Raw genomic sequence first — 20,347 nt, 5'->3', positions numbered from 1 at the left:
TGTTCAGGATTGATCATTAATTGTTTGCATTAGTGCATACCAAAACTATGACTTTATATTACGCTTCAAACTGCTTTCACCATAAAGGACAAATCAAATGTTGTAAGAACAAAGACTACTCAAAAGGCAAAGATCACTTAATTTCCAGTTTTTGCCAACTCGTGTATTTTGTTTCCGATCCATTTGAAACCAGGCAATGGTTCCTGAAACAGAGTGAACAGGGGTGCATTCATTAGTGCACACAGTGTTTATTAGACACATTCAGGTGGTCTGTTCCCATTTCAATCCATCGCATATTCTCCATTATATTGACCAGATGCTCAAGTGGTCGCTCTAACAATGAAAATAATGTTTTTTTTAAATGCAGTTTAGCAGTCGGGAGGCAAGATCAGGTGGGACCATTCAAGTCAAAAAGAGGGCAGATACGTGTGAACAACAGGCACAACGCCGATATAAAGTGCTTTTTCTCAAAGTTGACGTGTCCTTACTTATATCAGTACACTTAACCTAAGCATTACGAAACTTATATTCGATCAAATAAGTCTCACGTAGCAAATAAGCCATTACATTTTTTGTTATCCAAATTTAAACTCCTCGCTTGGTGACCGAAGAAAGACAAAAAAAAACAGCACCTGCTGGAGGAGACTTTGAGACCAGTTATCCCTCTCGCTTCGTCTCTTTCTCTCTGCTTCCATTTGGTTCCTAGTGAATACAGCTAAGGGTGTATATTGCTTGACCTTCAACCATCCATCATTTACCTGGAGGAGGTGAACTTACGTACTTCAAAATGGAAGCTCTCTATCCATGCAAAGGCCTTGAGGATCTTGGAGGAAACGGTGGTGGCCAGCAAGTACATCATCTCCGTAAAAGCCGGGTCTGAGTGAGTCTCCTTCCAATTGAACAGCATCCACCAGCCCAGCAGGTGGATGAGCTTGTACTGCAAGCTCATTACCAGTGAAGACTTCCCACATTGACAGAACAGGATGACAAAGCCTAGGTCAAGAGTAGCTAACAATCGAGCTGTATATTCCTAGACGTCATCTACGTCAGGCCCCAGCTACATCATCAGAGCGTGCAACAGAACATTGTACTATCTACACTCGGTTTGTTGTTTATTTTTTATTTATTTTTTAAATCATGAAATCGATTTTAAATCACAATAAAAGTTTTGTTGCTAAGGATTCCACGACACGGTTAGCCTTTACGCCTGGGACTGCACGTTTGTGTTCCTTTTTTGTTGTTGCGTGGATTCCGCGAGTGCTAGCTGGCTGTACTACAGACACCACCTGTCATCGTCGTGGGAAAGACTCATTGTTATCTTTTTACTGGTTGCAGTAAAAAGGAGATCCTGAGGGAAATCGACGAGTACCAACAGTTTTACGCTATGGAGGAACAACATACTCCATCATGGAAAGATCCGACTACCTCACAAAAAACTTTAACCTGACAAAAAAAAAGAGATTAATCTACATACACGGACGATTTTACTTACAATTGAAGTAGAGGCTAGTGCTCTGGCTGGAATCCGTGCAACACTGGAAAAGTTGTGTGAGGAGGTAGCAGGGCTGAGGGAGAGTTTAGAGTTCAGCCAGAGTGAAAATCTCACACTCAAAAGAGAAAACAAGACACTCACAGCCAATTTAAAATTCCACGATTCCAACATGGATTGTCTACTCAGGGAAAACAGGGTGATGAAAGAGTCGCTACTAGACATACAAAGTCGTAGCACGTGTGAAAATCTATTTTTTTCTGGGATTCCTGGGGAGGCATCCAATAATCCAGAGGGCGCGATCAGAGCATTCATGCAATCCGCCTTGAAACTTACTATAGACTGTAAACAAGGTGGCTTTCCACCGAGTACACAGACTTGGAGCGACAAGACCAAGGGTCCCCGACCAATCATCGCAAAATTTGAACACTACCAACAAAAGGAGCTGATCAAAAGCAGGGGAAGGGAGCTTAAAGGGACCAAATTCAGTCCCAATGACCAATTTCTAAGGGAGATAAATGAACGTCGTAAGAGGCTATATCCGGTACAGAGACAACAAAGGGAGAATGGTAAGCATGCCTTTATCATTGTGGACAAACTCTTTATGGATGGACAGCTATTCCGAGACAGCTCCATAACACCATGGCTGTACTGAATTCTACACGGACTTCGGGTTACGAAAAAAAATAAGGTATGGGAACTGTAAAAATATCTGAACATTATGAAGTGGATATGAACACACACGTACTTAATTACATGCTTGCTTACACATACTGACTTATACATACACCTGATCTCGCTTTCTTCTCTCTCTCGCTTTCCTCTCTCTATTGTCGAGAACTGTTCAAATCAAGTCAAAGTTTGTTTGTCACGTGCGCCAAATACAACTGGTGTAGACCTTACCGTGAAATGCTTACTTACAGGCTCTAACCCAATAGTGCTGTTTTTATAATTTAATGTGTTTATTGTTTGTCTATCTTCATGTATTTGTCTACAAGTTTATATATGTTTACAACAAGCAAGGGGACAATATCAGAATAGGGGCTTCGGGGAATAAAACATATTGTACTGAATACATTTGTACTGTAGTGAAGCCGTCTCTAGAATAATGCAAGGTCTCTTTCATGATCATGTGAAAAGTCAATTGCTATGGAAATGCTGGGATGTGTTTTTCAATTATGTTAAAAGTAAGTATGATGCAACTATGATGGTGATATGATATGGATTACAATTATCATCATGAATATTAAGGCAATACGCTCTGCATGTTACACACAGACACTCAACCATGCAAATTGGCAGTTATTATTTATTTGGACATCACACATAGTCCTACTCTTATACAGACATCGTACACACTCACTATATCACATCCAAAATCATACACATCAACCTACTCAGATTTACTACACACATATTGTCTCAATTTTCTAACATCTGTGGCATTGGCTCACAGGCAAGGAATAAAGCAAATATTGCTAGAACCTATTTTTTGAAATCTAAATATCAGACATTTGAAAGCTCTAGTTTTGACCGTCATAATATCTCTGATGGCAGTAACTTTACAAGCTCTAATTATGGTCAATTTAGACTGAGAATAGTATCTAGCTATAATAAGGGGTGAAATAAGTACAGCAGATTATAAAAAAAGATCAGTCTTTACATGGCTAAAATAAAAGGAATTATAACACTGTTTACAGGAAACTCACTCTACATCCTTAGATTAAGTTGCGTGGAAAAGGGAATGGGGTGGTGAAATAATTTTCTGTCATGGACAAAGGGTGTGATGATATTAATTAACAAAAATGTCGATCTGAATGTGCAAATAGTAAGGAATGATTCACAAAGAAGGTGGATCCTTTTGAATATGAAAGTGGACGAAAAAGAGATTTGGCTCATTAATCTATATGGTCCAAATCAGGATGATCCATACTTCAAAAATATTTATACCAATTTATTGAACTTACAGGCAACAAATGATCTAATCATTATGGTAGACACTATAACAGTGTTAAGTACCTCAATGGACCGTAAAGGTAATCACTCTACAAACTATCATCACCTTAAGGAAATCACAAATATTATGGACACATTAGAAATAGTGGATATTTGGAGACTAAAAAACCCTGACTTGGTGAGATATACATGGAGGAGACTTAATCAAGCTAGTCGTCTTGACTACTTTGTCTCTTTCATCAAAGGTTTAAAAAGTTTTAATAGGAGACAGAATGTGATCGGAGCATCATCTAATTGGCATATTCACATAACTCTTATATTTTCCACATGGACAGGGATAATGGAAATTTTATCAACGTTTACTGGAGGACAACTTAGTTTAAAATATGACAAAATAATTTATAACTGAATTTTTCCAGTAAAATATAGGTTCAGCAAATCCCCTTATTGTTTGGGATACCTTTAAATGTATATTCAGGGTTCATTCAATTCAATATTCATCAATAATTAAAAAGCCATTTCTGGCAAAAGAGACAAGACTGACAAGGGAAATCCATGAACTAATAGTACAGGTAGATAGCAATAAAAACAATACTACAGAGATACAAAATAAGGTAGAGGAAAGACAAAAAGAACTTGAACTTATTCAAGAATAATGTATAATAATAATGTAATCTATTACAAAAATAAAGCAAACTGGATGGAATATGGAGAAAAATGCACACATTTCTTCCTGAATCTTAAAAACAGGAACGCTAACTAAAATTATTTGTAGAAACTCGTTACTGAAGACGGAGTCATCAATGATTCTCCGAATGTTATTTTAAAAGAGGAAGCTAATTATTTGTTCTCTTTTCTGTCTCATCCTCTCCCACTGAATGAAGAATATGGTAAGGAATTATTTCCAAATAATATAAAAAATGGAAAGGCCAAATTACAGAGGAAGAACTTTGAGGCCATTAATCCTTTCAGTCTGGAAAAACCCCAGGGCTTGATGGCATACCGGTAGAGGTATATCAAGTATTTTTTGATAAAACAATCTAACAATGGAGCTTTTAGTATAACTACTCCTATAGAAATGGTAGTCTGTCAGGTACTGAGCAGGAAGGTCTGATTTCTCTATTATTAAAACAAGACCCAGATGGCAAATATAAATACCCAGTCTATCTAAAAAACTGGAGGCCCCTTACACTTCAATGTTGTGATGCAAAAATACTAGCGAAATGCATAGCACTTAGAATTAAGGGTTTTTACCAGGTATTGTTCATCCTGATCAGACAGGTTTTTTTTTACATGGATGATACATTGGAGATAATATACAACTACTAGAAATAATAGAACATCATGAAACATAAGAAGCCAGGAATGGTATTTATAGCGGGTTTTGAAAAGGCATTTGATAAACCTACTCCTGATGATTCGTTTTTCAAATCATATGAGCAAAAAAATTTCAGTTTATCTGGGACGCTAAACCAGACAAAATAAAACGTGCCTATCTATATAATGAATATGAATTGGGTGGGTTGAGATGATTAAATATAAAAGCACTAAACCTCTCTCTAAAAGGTTCACTCATTGAAAAGTTTTATTTGAACCCTAAATGGTTCTCAAGTAGATTACTAAGAAAAGCTCATCCATTGTTTAAAAATGACCTTTTTGCCTTTGTGCAGATTAATTGAAAATTATACTTTTTTCAAAGTATCTCTGTTTTTCAAACAAGCATTGCAGAGCTGGCTACAATTTCAATTTCATCCCCCTGAAAAGATAGAACAAATATTACAACAAATATTATGGCTGAACTCAAATGTGCTGTTTGATAAAATACCTGTATTTATGGAAAATATGTTTGAAAAGGGTATTTTGTTCTTAACTCTACTATTCCAATTTACAATATAATAAAATAACGGATAAATACAAATAAAAATAAAAAATTATTTAAGTCCTTCATGGAGTTATCAGAATTGTACGGGAAGGTCTGCTCAATCCAAGAGTACAACCAATTGATTACAGCATTACCCCAAAAATGGAGGCAGGTGACAGCGGGAGGAGGTAGGGAACTGAACTGTCTGCCCTATTTAAAGGATCAAAACTGGAGGAGGAATAAAATTAGCATAAATAGGAAAGTATACCAGTTTCATTTGAGGACCAGGATGTTGACAACTGTGCCATGCAGATTGCAAAATAGTTGGGAAGAGATTTTGGATGTACCGATTCCATGGTACAGGGTGTTTGAGTTGATCTATAAAACAACGCAAGATTCAAGACTTCGTGCTTTTCAGCTAAAATATAGAATTCTTGCCACCAACAATGTTGAATATTTGGGGCATAAAATCATCGAAGCTCTGCAGATTTTGTTGTGAGGATACAGAATCAATAGACCATTTATTTTGGTATTGCCCTCAGGTAGCCTGTTTCTGGTCTCAGGTTAAGGAATGGCTGAAAATGCATATCTTTGATCTAAAATTGACCCTAGAAATAGAGAAAATAGAGACAAGTGTGAGTGGAGTTGCTGTGTGGGAGATAGAATGATGGTCAAAAATAAAACATAATAAAAATAATATTTGAATGACACTTAAGTGGCAGTGTTTTTACAACTAATGCCGGTTTGCCTGAGGCTGATGCCATGCAGGTGTTTGTACACATGCATATACACACACTCTCATTCAAATAAACACATGCATGTACACACACATACATGTAATAGTGCCAGACATGCACACAAAGATATTCAGTTGGATTGCTGTTATGATTTTAGTTGTCCTTGATGTCCTTTGTTTTAAATGTATTATGTTTGATTATTTTCTTGCATTGTTGTTTGCTGTTTTCTTCTATCTTTTCTTTAGTTCATTCTCTTGGTTGTTGGTGCATTGGGGGGGTTCTTGGGGGTGGGGAATGGAATTCATTGTATTTTTAATTTTTATTCTTGATGGGGACTGTGTGAGGGGTCTCGAATGGTTGAAGGACAGCTATTGGGGAACTGTGGGGGGGGATCTTGGAGGGTTTGGGTTCATGTTTTTGGCCTGATGGTAGATCGGTCAACGTGCCATTGAGCAGGGCATTGACCCTGGATGCTTTTGTGTGTCGCTCTGAATTGGAATCTGTTGGATGATTTAGTTGTTGAGCGGCTTCACTGCAAGTATATTGTATGTTTCGAATGATCAATAAATAAAAAATACATTTTTAAAATTGTATCTGCGCATTTCAGTAATAGCAGTTTTATAATTATATTCTAAGCAAGTAGGCTACATTTGTATCAGGTATACTACCTGTCAGATTGCTCTGCAGAACCCAAACGATCTGCATCAGGATCAGTTGCCATGACAATCTTGGCACTCTCTCTCTTAGCAAGGCGAAGGGAGAACTCCTGCAACACCAAAATATCGAAACAACAATCATGGAGGCCACTTTATATTCACGGGAGTGAGATGCACACCAATGTAGAAAAAATGATTTTATGCTTCAGATATTTTATGCTTCCATAGTAACATTTCCTCACCAAAACATTCTCTAAATAGCATACTGTCTCCTACAAAATGCAGTGTTAAAAGCTTTTAGTACAACAAGAAATCTAGATGCTGTATGCTCCATGCCTGGACTCAAGTGACCCTGGTAAAATGAAAAGCAGAAGTCTGATACCTTGCATCCGTTGTCCTCTTTAGGGTTGTGAGAGGCAGTGACCATCACATCCGCTGCAACACCCAGCCTCTTCACAGCATATGGCTAGGATAAATCACAAAACAGGAAGGACTTGGGAACTGAATTCGTGTAATTCTAAGCCTAATCTGAAAGCTCTAAAGACTATGACTTTACCAGCTGTATAGCCATACAAGTACGTCCAGAGGTTTTTCCTGACGACACAATCTGGCCATTAAAAAAAAACTGTGGGGACATACAGTGCCTTGCGAAAGTATTCGGCCCCCTTGAACATTGCGACCTTTTGCCACATTTCAGGCTTCAAACATAAAGATATAAAACTGTATTTTTCTGTGAAGAATCAACAACAAGTGGGACACAATCATGAAGTGGAACAACATTTATTGGATATTTCAAACTTTTTTAACAAATGAAAAACTGAAAAATTGGGCGTGCAAAATTATTCAGCCCCTTTACTTTCAGTGCAGCAAACTCTCTCCAGAAGTTCAGTGAGGATCTCTGAATGATCCAATGTTGACCTAAATGACTAATGATGATAAATACAATCCACCTGTGTGTAATCAAGTCTCCGTATAAATGCACCTGCACTGTGATAGTCTCAGAGGTCCGTTAAAAGCGCAGAGAGCATCATGAAGAACAAGGAACACACCAGGCAGGTCCGAGATACTGTTGTGAAGAAGTTTAAAGCCGGATTTGGATACAAAAAGATTTCCCAAGCTTTAAACATCCCAAGGAGCACTGTGCAAGCGATAATATTGAAATGGAAGGAGTATCAGACCACTGCAAATCTACCAAGACCTGGCCGTCCCTCTAAACTTTCAGCTCATACAAGGAGAAGACTGATCAGAGATGCAGCCAAGAGGCCCATGATCACTCTGGATGAACTGCAGAGATCTACAGCTGAGGTGGGAGACTCTGTCCATAGGACAACAATCAGTCGTATATTGCACAAATCTGGCCTTTATGGAAGAGTGGCAAGAAGAAAGCCATTTCTTAAAGATATCCATAAAAAGTGTTGTTTAACGTTTGCCACAAGCCACCTGGGAGACACACCAAACATGTGGAAGAAGGTGCTCTGGTCAGATGAAACCAAAATTGAACTTTTTGGCAACAATGCAAAACGTTATGTTTGGCGTAAAAGCAACACAGCTCATCACCCTGAACACACCATCCCCATTGTCAAACATGGTGGTGGCAGCATCATGGTTTGGGCCTGCTTTTCTTCAGCAGGGACAGGGAAGATGGTTCAAATTGATGGGAAGATGGATGGAGCCAAATACAGGACCATTCTGGAAGAAAACCTGATGGAGTCTGCAAAACACCTGAGACTGGGACGGAGATTTGTCTTCCAACAAGACAATGATCCAAAACATAAAGCAAAATCTACAATGGAATGGTTCAAAAATAAACATATCCAGGTGTTAGAATGGCCAAGTCAAAGTCCAGACCTGAATCCAATCGAGAATCTGTGGAAAGAACTGAAAACTGCTGTTCCCAAATGCTCTCCATCCAACCTCACTGAGCTCGAGCTGTTTTGCAAGGAGGAATGGGAAAAAAATTCAGTCTCTCGATGTGCAAAACTGATAGAGACATACCCCAAGCGACTTACAGCTGTAATCGCAGCAAAAGGTGGCGCTACAAAGTATTAACTTAAGGGGGCTGAACAATTTTGCACGGCCAATTTTTCAGTTTTTGAATTGTTAAAAAAGTTTGAAATATCCAATAAATGTCGTTCCACTTCATGATTGTGTCCCACTTGTTGTTGATTCTTCACAAAAAAAATACAGTTTTATATCTTTATGTTTGAAGCCTGAAATGTGGCAAAAGGTCGCAAAGTTCAAGGGGGCCGAATACTTTCGCAAGTCACTGTATGTGGAGAAGAGAAACACAGGAATATCTTTACAAAGCATCCCAGCTGCAGTCAACCGGGAAAGTCTGTAAATTAATATTTTTTTTACTTTAACCACCACCCCCAAGAAACCGATACAGACCAGAGCCCTATACTATGTACAGTACGTGGCTTGAGGCGTTAGCGAGGTAACTTTGGTCAACTGAGTTCAACTCGGTATAAACGGTACCATGAAAGTGGCACTTTTTTTTTTTTGTTGGACCTTTTAGCCAGGTCAATTTCTGGCAATGAATCCTTCAGAACGAACCTGCTCCCGTGCAGGCTAACTGATGGCCAACTCCATCCCTCTCCCAAAGATTGCATCATCGCCTTCAATATTTAATCAATCAAATGTTGTGTGCTAACAAAAAAACATGTTAAAATACCTATCACATTACACATTTATGTACGACAGAATGCATTTGAAACGTCATGCACAATAAAATATGTGTTCCTTAATCAAATGATTGTATTGATAGTGGGGAAAAAAGTACTCATGCATTGATAAGCACACCAAAGATGGCATTATGATAAGTAATAAAATAAAGACGGCACTTCAACATGCCTATTTCACAACATAGCCTGCTGAATTTGATAACTGATTTTGGCACAAATGAAAAATGTGGCACTGACTCGCCCATGGATTGATGTTTCAGCATTGTTCCAATGAAAAGTTTGGTGTTCCACTAGCCACATGCATGCAGTTACAAGCCTGCTAGAGTTAGCGGCAGGTGGACGAGCAATATCTACCGTTGTAGTAAGGATGAAGCCTGAGCTGGAATTTGAAGCTAACGGAAAATCCCGAGTAGATCTAGCGTCACATTGTAGTATACCCTTCACAGGGATTGGTCGGGAATAATATTTTTCATAGAGAATTTACAAATTTTCAACCCAGATAAAAAGAAATTGTGAGGGGGGTTTCCCATTCAAACAGGACATGGAATTTAAAGGGGGGGGGGGTTATTGAGTACTATACTAGCATTGTGGTCACTGATCTAATGTGTGTGAAAAAAGCCAGAGTTAGTTACTTTAGGCCACTCATTCTAGAGCAGTCATAATTTTGTAAAGCGGCTGTACTATTGTTCCATTTCCTTCATAATGCTATGGGCATTGAAACATGTTAGCCTATTCTATTGTTCCTACCTCTCTAACCTCTAGGCTACCTGCCGCTCCAAACTCAAATTTCTTGTATTCTAAATCTCTAGCATTTGGTTCCCTGCTTGTCAACTGAGAAACAGCCTATACACCTAAAAAAATAAATGTCCTGTTTTTATTTTGGCTCTCGAAATGTGTGTAGTTAAAAGTAGGCCAAGAATCTAATCAATGTCCTCACTCAGCCCATTTGTATTAACTATTTTGCCATCACACAACTTCAGGCAGGAATGTGACCTCTTTATACACTTTATCACAGAGTAAGCCAAAGCCACTATCAGCAATACGTGAGGAGTTACTTATTAGATAACTTAAAGGCCCACTGATATTTACAGCCAAATTTTGATTAATTTATATGAATCAGACTTTCTAATATGTAGCCAGTTATACGTGTTCGCAAGTTGTGGTATGATCTGCGGAGGAGAAAGAAGAAAAAGGTAAAGTACCGTTCACTGTAGCAACCAATGGCTTCCTGCGCTCGCGTGTCACATCCAACCACTATGCCACGGCTACCAAAGTCTGGGAAAGACCTGGCCAGGTATTTGTACATACCCTGCAGTGAGGAGGAATGGAATGATGAGGCCATGTCTATAGCTTTTTAAAAATTATGTTTTCCCATTAACCTTCATGTTTTCACTTTGTATAGGAGGTAAGGAAAACTGGTAGGTGGGTGGGTTGTTAAACTGTGGGTGCTCTTCCCCTTGAGACAGTTTGTCACAATACCAGAAGTTTTCCTTCGATACCATCACGAGTCGATACCAAAACGATATTAGCCAAAGTCACAGAATGGCACTTGATCCTGTTAGGTTCTTATTGTTCAGAGTAAATAAGGCAGACTCTAGAGAAGCTTTAACCAAGTTTAATTCTGCCCACAGGATCTGTACAGCTGTAACTCAGACAACCCAACATTTCTCCCATCACAGATATATCACACTTAAGACACTCCTTCTCTCCAATCCGTACATCGTATGAACCAGTAATGACGTCATTCAGAAAGCAAGAGGGGTGCGACCCTTTTCACACACACAGACATTCAGGCAATAGATTGGCTGATGGAGCGACGTGACGAGACCCATTAAGTGAATTAAATGTTTTTAGTGGCAATCAGCCTATTTTGCGTTACGGCATATAATCACAAAGTACTAGTGAATCGATGTTAGCTTCAGCTGTAAACTATTAAGGGAAGTTAGCCTACAAAGCTGGAAGCTACCAGAAATGTATTGCATTGTAAAGTGGTCTAGCCTGTATGATCCGTTATTGATGTCACCTGTTAAATCCACTTCAGTCAGTGTAGATGAAGGGGAGGAGACAGGTTAAAGAAGAATTGTTAAGCCATGAGACAATGGTTGTGCATGTGTGCCATTAAGAGGGTGAATGGGCAAGACATATTTACAGTTGAAGTCAGATGTTTACATACACTTAGGTTGGAGTCATTAAAACTTGTTTTTCAACCACTCCACAAACTTCTTGTTAACAAACTATAGTTTTGGCAAGTTGGTTAGGACATCTACTTTGTGCATGACAAGTAATTTTTTCAACAATTGTTTACAGACAGATTATTTCACTGTATCACAATTCCAGTGGGTCAGAAGTTTACATTCAGTCAACTTAGTGTGCCTTTAAACAGCTTGGAAAATTCCAGAAAATTGTCATGTCTTTAGAAGCTTCTGGTAGACTAATTGACATCATTTGTGTCAATTGGAGGTGTACCTGTGGATGTATTTCAAGGCCTACCTTCAAGCTCAGTGCCTCTTTGCTTGACATCATGGGAAAATCAAAAGAAATCAGCCAAGACCCCAGAAAACAAATTGTAGACCTCCACAAGTCTGGTTCATCCTTGGGCGCAATTTCCAAACACCTGAAGGTACCACGTTCATCTGTACAAACAATAGTACGCAAGTATAAACACAGTGGGACCACGCAGCTGTCATACCGCTCAGGAAAGAGACGCGTTCTGTCTCCTAGAGATGAACGTACTTTGGTGCAAAAAGTGAAAATCAATCCCAGAACAACAGCAAAGGACCTTGTGAATATGCTGGAGGAAACAGGTACAAAAGTATCTATATCTACAGTAAAACAAGCCCTACATCGACATAACCTGAAAGACCGCTCAACAAGGAAGAAGCCGCTGCTCCAAAACCGCCATAAAAAGCCAGACTACGGTTTGCAACTGCACATGGGGACAAAGATCGTACTTTTTGGAGGAATGTCCGCTGGTCTGATGAAACAAAAATAGAACTGTTTGGCCATAATAAAGGGAAAAAAGGGGAGGCTTGCAAGCTGGAGAACACCATTCCAACAGTGAAGTACAGGGGTAGCAGCATCATGTTGTGGGGGTGCCCTGCTGCAGGAAGGACTGGTGCACTACACAAAATAGATGGCGTCATGAGGCAGGAAAATTATGTGGATATATTGAAGCAACATCTCAAAACATCAGTCAGGAAGTTAAAGCTTGGTCGCAAATGGGTCTTCCAACTGGACAATGACCCCAAGCATACTTCCAAAGTTGTGGCAAAATGGCTTAAGGACAACAAAGTCAAGGAATTGGAGTGGCCATCACAAAGCCCTGACCTCAATCCTATAGAATATTTGTGGGCAGAACTGAAAAAGCGTGTGCGAGCAAAGGAGGGCTACAAACCTGACTCAGTTACACCAGCTCTGTCAGGAGGAATGGGCCAAAATTCACCCACCTTATTGTGGGAAGCTTGTGGAAGGCTACCCGAAACATTTGTCCCAAGTTAAACAATTTAAAGGCAATGCTACCAAATACTAATTGAGTGCATGTAAACTTCTGACCCACTGGGAATGTGATGAAAGAAATAAAACCTGAAAGAAATCTCTCTCTCTACTATTATTCTGACATTTCACATTCTTAAAATAAAGTGGTGATCCTAACCGACCTAAGACAGGGAATTTTCACTAGGATTAAATGTCAGAAAATGTGAAAAACTGAGTTTAAATGTATTTGGCTAAGGTGTATGTAAATTTCATACTTCAACTGTAAGCACCTTTAAACGGGGTATGGTAGTAGGTGCCAGGCACACCGATTTGTGTCAAGAACTGCAACACTGCTGGGTTTTTCACACTCAAGTCTCTCGTAGGTATCAAGAATGACCCACCACCCAAAGGACATCCAGCCAACTTGACAACTGTGGGATAGGACAGGTAGACTGACACGTGAGACAGTATTTAGGATAGGACAGGTAGACTGACGGGGAACTGGCATCAGTTTAGAATTTTACATCATAACGAATAAGATTGTATTAGCCAACATCCACGTGGAACGCTTTCAACACCTTGTAGAGTCCATGCCCCAAGAAATTAAGGCTGTTCTGAGGGCAAAAGGGGATGCAACTCATTATTAACACGGTGTTCATAATGTTTTGTACACTCAAAACATATACACACTGAGTATACCAAACATTAGGAACACCTTGTTAATTTTGAGTTGCAACACCCGTCAGACAACGACCCTAAGCACACAGCCAAGACAACGCAGGAGTGGCTTCGGGACAAGTCTCAATGTCCTTGGGTGGCCAACTAGAGCCCAGACTTTAACATCTCTGGAGAGACGTGAAAATAGCTGTGCACCGACGCTCCCCATCCAACCAGACAAAGCTTGGGAGGATCTGCAGAGAATGAGAGAAACTCCCCAAATACAGGTGTGCCAAGCTTGTAGCGTCATACCCAAGACGATTTGAGGCTGCAATCATTACCAAAGGCGCTTCAACAAAGTACTGAGTACAGGGTCTGAACACTTATTAAAAATGTGATATTTCATTTTTATACTTTTGCTAAAATTTCATTTTTTTCCTTTTCATTACAGGGTATTGTGTAGATTGAGGGGAAAAAAGCAATTTAATCAATGTTAGAATAAGGCTGTAAACTAACAAAATGTTGAAAAAGTCAAGGGGTCTGAAAACTTTCCGAATGCACTGTATAAACCCAAGGTTGATGATTTACTGCCACCGAGGACCTCAGCTCTTCCAATTTTGTTGTTGTTGATCTGTAACCAGGAAGTCGCTCCGCTGTACACAATGTCATATAGCTGAGTGAGTCTATACCTTTCACATAACTTGCTCAGAGAAGGAAACTATTATTAACCTGTTTGGACTGAATGATTGTCATATGAGGGCAAAGCCTACGCCCATGGCTGCCCTCAGCCCTGCCGTCCCAAATGCCATCCTGCAGCACAGCCTAAGCCTCAGCTCCTCCACTTGCCTATCCTGGGCCTCTATCTGAGCTCTGGTCCATCGATTCTGAATGGGAAAAAACATCACAAATTAGCTACACATTCAGCACTCTCTTAATGACATCATTAACGTCATGTCAACACAGTTACACACAACTTAAGCAAGTTAGTCTTGAATTGCTGATTGAGTCAAATATACAATACCCACTGCTTCAGCATTATGGTTGAGCTACACTGGAACTGAACAAAAATATAATCTTGTTTGATAAATAAGCATTTGTTGATACAAAATATTCTATTAAATCTAGACATACAGTACCAGTCACAAGTTTGGAAACACCTCCTCCTTCCATTTTTTTTTCTTTATTTTACTATTTTCTATATTGTAGAATAATAGTGAAGACATCAAAACTATCAAATAACACACATGGAATCATGTAGTAACCAAACGTTTGACTGGTGCTGTAGATCTGGGCTCTCACAGTTCCATGCTGCATCTGACAGTCCGGGTCAAGTTAAGGGGTCAGACAGATCCATTGCTTTTACACCCTTTCACAACTAGGGAAGCAGTGTAAGTGTTTGGGGTGGAGTAGAGGCTGCATGAGCCAGGCTCTGTACTTTTTCGTTAGTAATAAGAAAAATAGGTACAATTGTAGCCTGGGTACCAGACTTGTTTGTGCTAATATTCCACCCCTTATCATATGCCAAACTGTTTGGCATAATGACAAGGAGGGGAATGTTAGCAAACAGATCTTGCCCTCATTTACTTTAAAAAACACTTTTTTTTACATTTGAGTAATTTATGCAGAGCAATATGGGTTTGGCAGATGTTCTTAACAAGTCAGCTTGGGATTCGAACCAGCAACCTTAAGGTTACTGCCCTAACGCTCTTAACCGCTAGGCTACCTGCCACGAATATGCAAGAAACACACACTGCAGGGATTTCAGAAGATCTCCGAGCAGAAGAACATAAGGATTTTGCACCTGACAACTCAAGTCAGTGCACTTTCCATAAAAAGTGTTAGCTATGATAACGACACTGACCGGTGACTCACTGATCTTATCCACTGGTAAATAGCCTCCAAGGCAAGTCGCACGTCCCCAGTTGCATGGCAATTTAGGTCCAGTTCTCCATAGCAGGATATTGTGCAGCAAAACATCAAGCTAGCTAGCTACGTAGATAAAGTTAACCAACGTTAGTTTACAAAACTAGCAGGCTAGCAATAGGCCAGGCAGGGCAGAACGTCCCTAGTTATCGGTCTTGACGTCAGTTTGCTTTGGCTACCGAAACAGATAGAGCTAGCTACATATCTAAAATATAATCATCAGCCAAGATAAGAAATGTATTATCTAACAAACCGTTAGGACGCTACCTAGCTTGACTCGCTAGAGTGATGGTGTTGCTTGATGACCCCATGCCATCTTATCTGCAGTGGTCATCTGGCTGTGGTAATCACCCTTGAAAAACAGTCAACTAGGTAGTTATAATTAGTTACCTAGCGTAGCAACATAATGGCCCCACTTGTCCTATCTTGGCACTCAAGTTGTCTTTATTAATGTTAAACTAGTTAGTTCGCTATCTTACTTAGTCCTTGTTTAGTAGACTGGGGTTCGGTTACCACAGCCACAAATTCAACATTGGCTATATCGTAAAAATTTGTGAAATCAAACTTAGCTTTTTGGTCTTAAATTAAGGTTAGGCATGAGGTTAGCAGTGTGATTAAGGTTCGTTTTAAAATCTATTACATTTTAGAAATAGTCGGGGTTTAGCCATCAGCGTGACTGTGGTAACTAGTGACGACCAACTAGTAGCCTTCAGTAGCGCGGCTACATTATTATTATTATTTTTTTAACCTTTACTAAACTAGGCAAGTCAGTTAACAAATTCGTATTTACAATGACGCCTACACCGGACGACGCTGGGCTAACTGAGCGCAGCCCTATAGGGCTCCCAATCACGGCCGGTAGTGACGCCTCTAGCACGGAGACGCAGTGCCTTAAGACTGCTGCGCCACTCGGGAGCCACATTTACCCCACCATAACATGAACAGCAGACGTACGCCCTCATAGCACAATCTTGGAAACAGTTTCTTAGCTGACAGGTGAGACAGAGAGAGAACAACATTTTATGATTGTGAAAATATACATGTTAAATTTACCAAGCAGTGTTTATTCATTATTAGAATATTCTCCATTATGCAGTGTGCATTCAAACTGATCACTGAAAGTTTCCAGCAGTAGTGGGATGGATTCTTCAATAGAGACATCTCTTCCCAGTTCTTGACTAAGGGATGTGACACCTTTCCCTACAATCCCACAAGGCACAATGTTTTCAAACCAGCCCATATCTGTGTTGCAGTTCAGTGCCAAGCCATGAGATGTTATGTATCTCCCACAATGGATTCCTGAAAGAGGAAACATTTTTACTATAATATCAATAATGACATATTGTAGCTTTGTTGTTGTAAACATTGCAAAAATTGGGTCATCTTTAATTTAGAAGGTTAACCTACCTATGGCACATATCTTGTTGGATCCAACCCAGACCCCAGTGTTTGGGGAGGTGGATGCTTTTATCCCATACTTTCTGCAAAGGTTGATGACAGTCCCCTCCAGCTCACACACGTACCATCGCACGCTTTTCTTGAAGCAGCCCAAGTTGAGTATTGGGTAGCACACCAACTGCCCTGGACCATGGAAAGTTATGAGTCCGCCACGGTTGCTACGAAAGAATTCAGCACCAAGGAGTTTGAGTCTTTGCTCCTCTTCGAATGGGTATAGTGCCTGTCTGATTCCTATGGTGTAGACTGGCGGGTGTTCACATAGTAGCAGAGCATTGTGCAATTTGTCTTTAGAATCCAGATGTCTCCTAACATAGAGTTGCTGTACCTGTAATGCACGCCCATAGGAAATACGACCCAACTGGATCACTTCAACTGCTGCTTTTGAAGGGTACATTTTCGATGATAATTGAGTGTAAACTCCTTATTCGAGGTTTTCAGAAGACAGACAATGCCACGTTTCTATTGTGAAGGACATAACGTACAGTAACATTGACCATGCAGCTCGCCACTCACAACGAACGTTGTATCATTTGACTGTGTCTTATAATGCCTGGTTCCATGATGCAGATTATCCAGTGTCGAGAACTTGTAGATGGGGGCAGAGACGTTGAACGTCACTGGTCGACTATTGTTAAATTTACATCATTTGCAGTCTGTTTGAAATGACTGAACAATGGCGACATAATCAACAGTGTGCATACTTGACATCCATGCCATGGGCGCAGCCATATTAGATTCGTTATTTATTCTTTAATAGTGGTTCAACCAGCTGAGTGGTGCGTTATCGCCACCAACTGGACGGGGTTGTAAAACCGCAAGGCTTTCTGATATGAGGCACAGAGTGTTACGTTACTGCCCTCTAGTGTTTTAGTGTTCGAACAACAGAGACAAAATATTTATGTGGCCCCCTCTGAATACTTTGAAAATGCATACTACCTTGCTCCTTTCCCTAAGGTAAAATCTGGTAGGCTTATAGTGGATTTGTGAAAGTTAATGCAACCCCTTGCTTTCACCCATCTGTCCTGTTAGATCCAGGATATGGAGACAATGATACATTGATTTCCTCCGTACCTGAACCAGGACTGAGTGTTGGAGGTAGAGGTATCTACTGTACCTTCTTTTCAATTTTCCTCCTTCTACATTGACCTGAAAAAACAGGACTGGTAAAAGCATATGCCAGGTAGGATAGGGGCCCACACCACATTGCTTTCACCTATCCAATATTTTTAAATCAGTGCAGATGAAAGGAATGGAATGAGGGAGTAAATTTAGATGATTGTCATGCATCCCTGATTGGTTCCTTGAGTGTTTAAATTAAGTGGGGAGGCATGAGTCTTACATCGGGCGGAATCAATTTTTTCTTTCACTAGTAGCTCTAACATTATTCAGACAAGAGCAAGAAGGGCTGATCTAAGAGTAGGCTAATGTAATTACACATGATTTGATTCAATTCCAATGTGTACTTCCCACTGGTCCCCATGTTCCAGGTCAGTTTTTCCCCCTCCTTATTTGAAGCACAAGCTCTGACTCATGACTACTAGTCTTATTAAGTTAACTGGGACTGATTGCAAAGAATAGACAAATCCTGAGAGAAACTGTCACATTGCAACTCTTCTAAAGAACAGTCAACATCAGCAAATCATAATGAAATATCACTGCACGATGCTCTTGGTGCTCCTCGCTTTCTTGGCCATCGCATGTAAGTCTTAAACTACCCTCTTGTGAAACAGACAAGGTCAGAATTACTAACATTATTATTGACTCATCTAGCTGTTTGAGTGATATTTTGCTATTTAGTTTTACCACAGACCATAATTTGCAAGTCTTTAAACTGTTACAATAGTGTAAAATTGCTGCTCAGCAGATACATTTTCTCTGGTGATAAATGCGTAATTGCTATAAACATCTAAGAAACCATTTATAATACTGTACCTGCATTTCATGAATGTGTGAAAGGTAATTTAATCAAATGAAGATACTTAAAATTATACAAAGGCAAATAAAACATCCTGTTTTTTAAATGACAGGTGATGTAAATGAAGCAGCTGCATTTCCAATTCCATGGGGATGCTCAAACTACAGCGGGGTATGCCGTGCTGTCTGTCTGTCAGCAGAACTACCATTTGGACCTTTTGGATGTGCTAAAGGATTTGTGTATGTTTATTGTTACCTTGATTAATGTTATGAAATTACTGTAGTGTGAACATAAAATGTGATGCATAGGCTCTGTTTGAGAGTTACGTTGTGTACTTTTCAAAATGCTGTAATGTGTTGAATATTGATTTAGTGGCTGCCAATGTAAAGTACTACTATCAAAACATCTGTCTCTCTTTCAGATGCTGTGTCGCCCACGTCTTCTAAATCTCTTCAGTTTTTGTCCTGCGCCTAAACTTCCAGCTAAATCAATGCAACAGTTACTTTTCTATGCACTTTGGCATTTATCCTCTTGCAACTGAAGACAATGATTATAAGACATGCATTCACAGATACTCCCTTGGTCTGCATTGATGTTCCTCCAACTTTTCTTCAATACCAACTACTCTGACATGATTATCACACACATGTTTTGAAATTAAATGGTTTGATATTTTAAAACACTACTTCAGAATAAAATGAGAATGGAAAATATAACATTGCTGTTGAGTAATACTGGCTATGATGTAGTTGGGCAGTGTAGAGAGCAACTTGAGCTAAGCCTGAAGCTGAGGCAACAATGCAATCCGATCTCTAAAGCCTTGTTCACATTGGCAGTTTGAAGTGACTCAAATCCTATTTATTTGCATATCTGATTTGAATCTGTTCTTTTTCCTGCAGTCTGAACAGCCAAAAAGCACATGGAATCAGATATTTCAAGCCACATTTCAAACCACCTTTGAAGGTGGTTTGAAGTCCGATACAAATCTGATTCCTGGCCATGTGACTTGTGTCTGAATGGTCAAATCTGATTTATTTGCCCTCAAGTGGTTTTTAGACTGTTATTCAGCGTATCTTGTTGTTGCTAGCTACGCTGTTGAAAGTTTGACAAGAACATGTGGTAGCTAACTAGCTTGTTAATTGTTTACAAACAAATGAATGAATGTGCTAGAAAGCTAAACAGCTGCCTAGCTAGGTTGACCTCTGTGGCAAGGGCTCTCAACTTTTTCCACTCACCCTCCCGGTACTGTCCCGAAGTGTAATTTCAACTTTCCAAAACTGAACCATCCCAAAATTAAAATACTTTAAAAAAATGTTTTGATATGCCAACGTGGGTCTAGGTCATTCGCAGTGCTTTTAAAGTAAGTGGTGTATTTCTGAGACAGATACAGTCTCTATTGCATACACTTAATTTGTTAGTTAAAAAAATGTAGCATCTTAATGAAAAGACATTATTAAAAATTATGTATTAATTTAACATGTTAACCCCATGTATACAATATATCTAAGAGAGAACAATGGTATTTCAAATTGGTTAC

General features: G+C 39.5%; 1 protein-coding gene and 1 long non-coding RNA gene across 3 annotated transcripts; one reads left to right on the top strand and one right to left on the bottom strand.

The window, feature by feature from the left end:
• Nucleotides 1–6,443: 6,443 nt before the first annotated feature.
• lipt2 (lipoyl(octanoyl) transferase 2) lies at nucleotides 6,444–17,655 on the bottom strand. Of its 2 annotated transcripts, XR_002955708.2 has the most exons (5): nucleotides 16,845–17,655; nucleotides 16,491–16,736; nucleotides 14,244–14,398; nucleotides 7,082–7,165; nucleotides 6,444–6,809 (listed from the first exon to the last, which is right to left on the bottom strand). XR_002955708.2 is itself a non-coding variant. In XM_024441952.2 (3 exons), the coding sequence occupies exons 1-2, from the start codon at nucleotides 17,287–17,289 to the stop codon at nucleotides 16,501–16,503; spliced, it is 681 nt and encodes a 226-aa protein (XP_024297720.1). In that variant the 5' UTR covers nucleotides 17,290–17,655; the 3' UTR covers nucleotides 13,030–14,398; nucleotides 16,491–16,500. The 2 variants fall into 2 exon arrangements, 1 of the variants encoding a protein (XP_024297720.1); XM_024441952.2 differs by lacking the exons at nucleotides 6,444–6,809; nucleotides 7,082–7,165 and having other exon boundaries at nucleotides 13,030–14,398.
• On the top strand, nucleotides 15,859–19,008 carry LOC112264996. Its single transcript, XR_002955709.2, has 3 exons — nucleotides 15,859–16,433; nucleotides 17,925–17,996; nucleotides 18,923–19,008. It is a non-coding gene; the product is annotated as an uncharacterized LOC112264996 (long non-coding RNA).
• The last annotated feature ends 1,339 nt before the right edge of the window (nucleotides 19,009–20,347 follow it).

This window comes from Oncorhynchus tshawytscha, linkage group LG13, assembly GCF_018296145.1.
Source record: "Oncorhynchus tshawytscha isolate Ot180627B linkage group LG13, Otsh_v2.0, whole genome shotgun sequence".
Taxonomy (NCBI): Eukaryota; Metazoa; Chordata; class Actinopteri; order Salmoniformes; family Salmonidae; genus Oncorhynchus; species Oncorhynchus tshawytscha.
Note: the sequence above shows the minus strand (reverse complement) of the source record. Positions and strands in the feature narration are given on the sequence as shown.

Bases quoted from the DNA above. Each gene is read 5' to 3' on its own strand.
- lipt2 (XM_024441952.2), bottom strand. From the start codon at position 17,289: ATGTACCCTTCAAAAGCAGCAGTTGAAGTGATCCAGTTGGGTCGTATT. The intron at 16,737-16,844 runs GTAGGTTAACCT...TTCCTCTTTCAG, and splicing joins CAACAAGATATGTGCCATAG to GAATCCATTGTGGGAGATAC.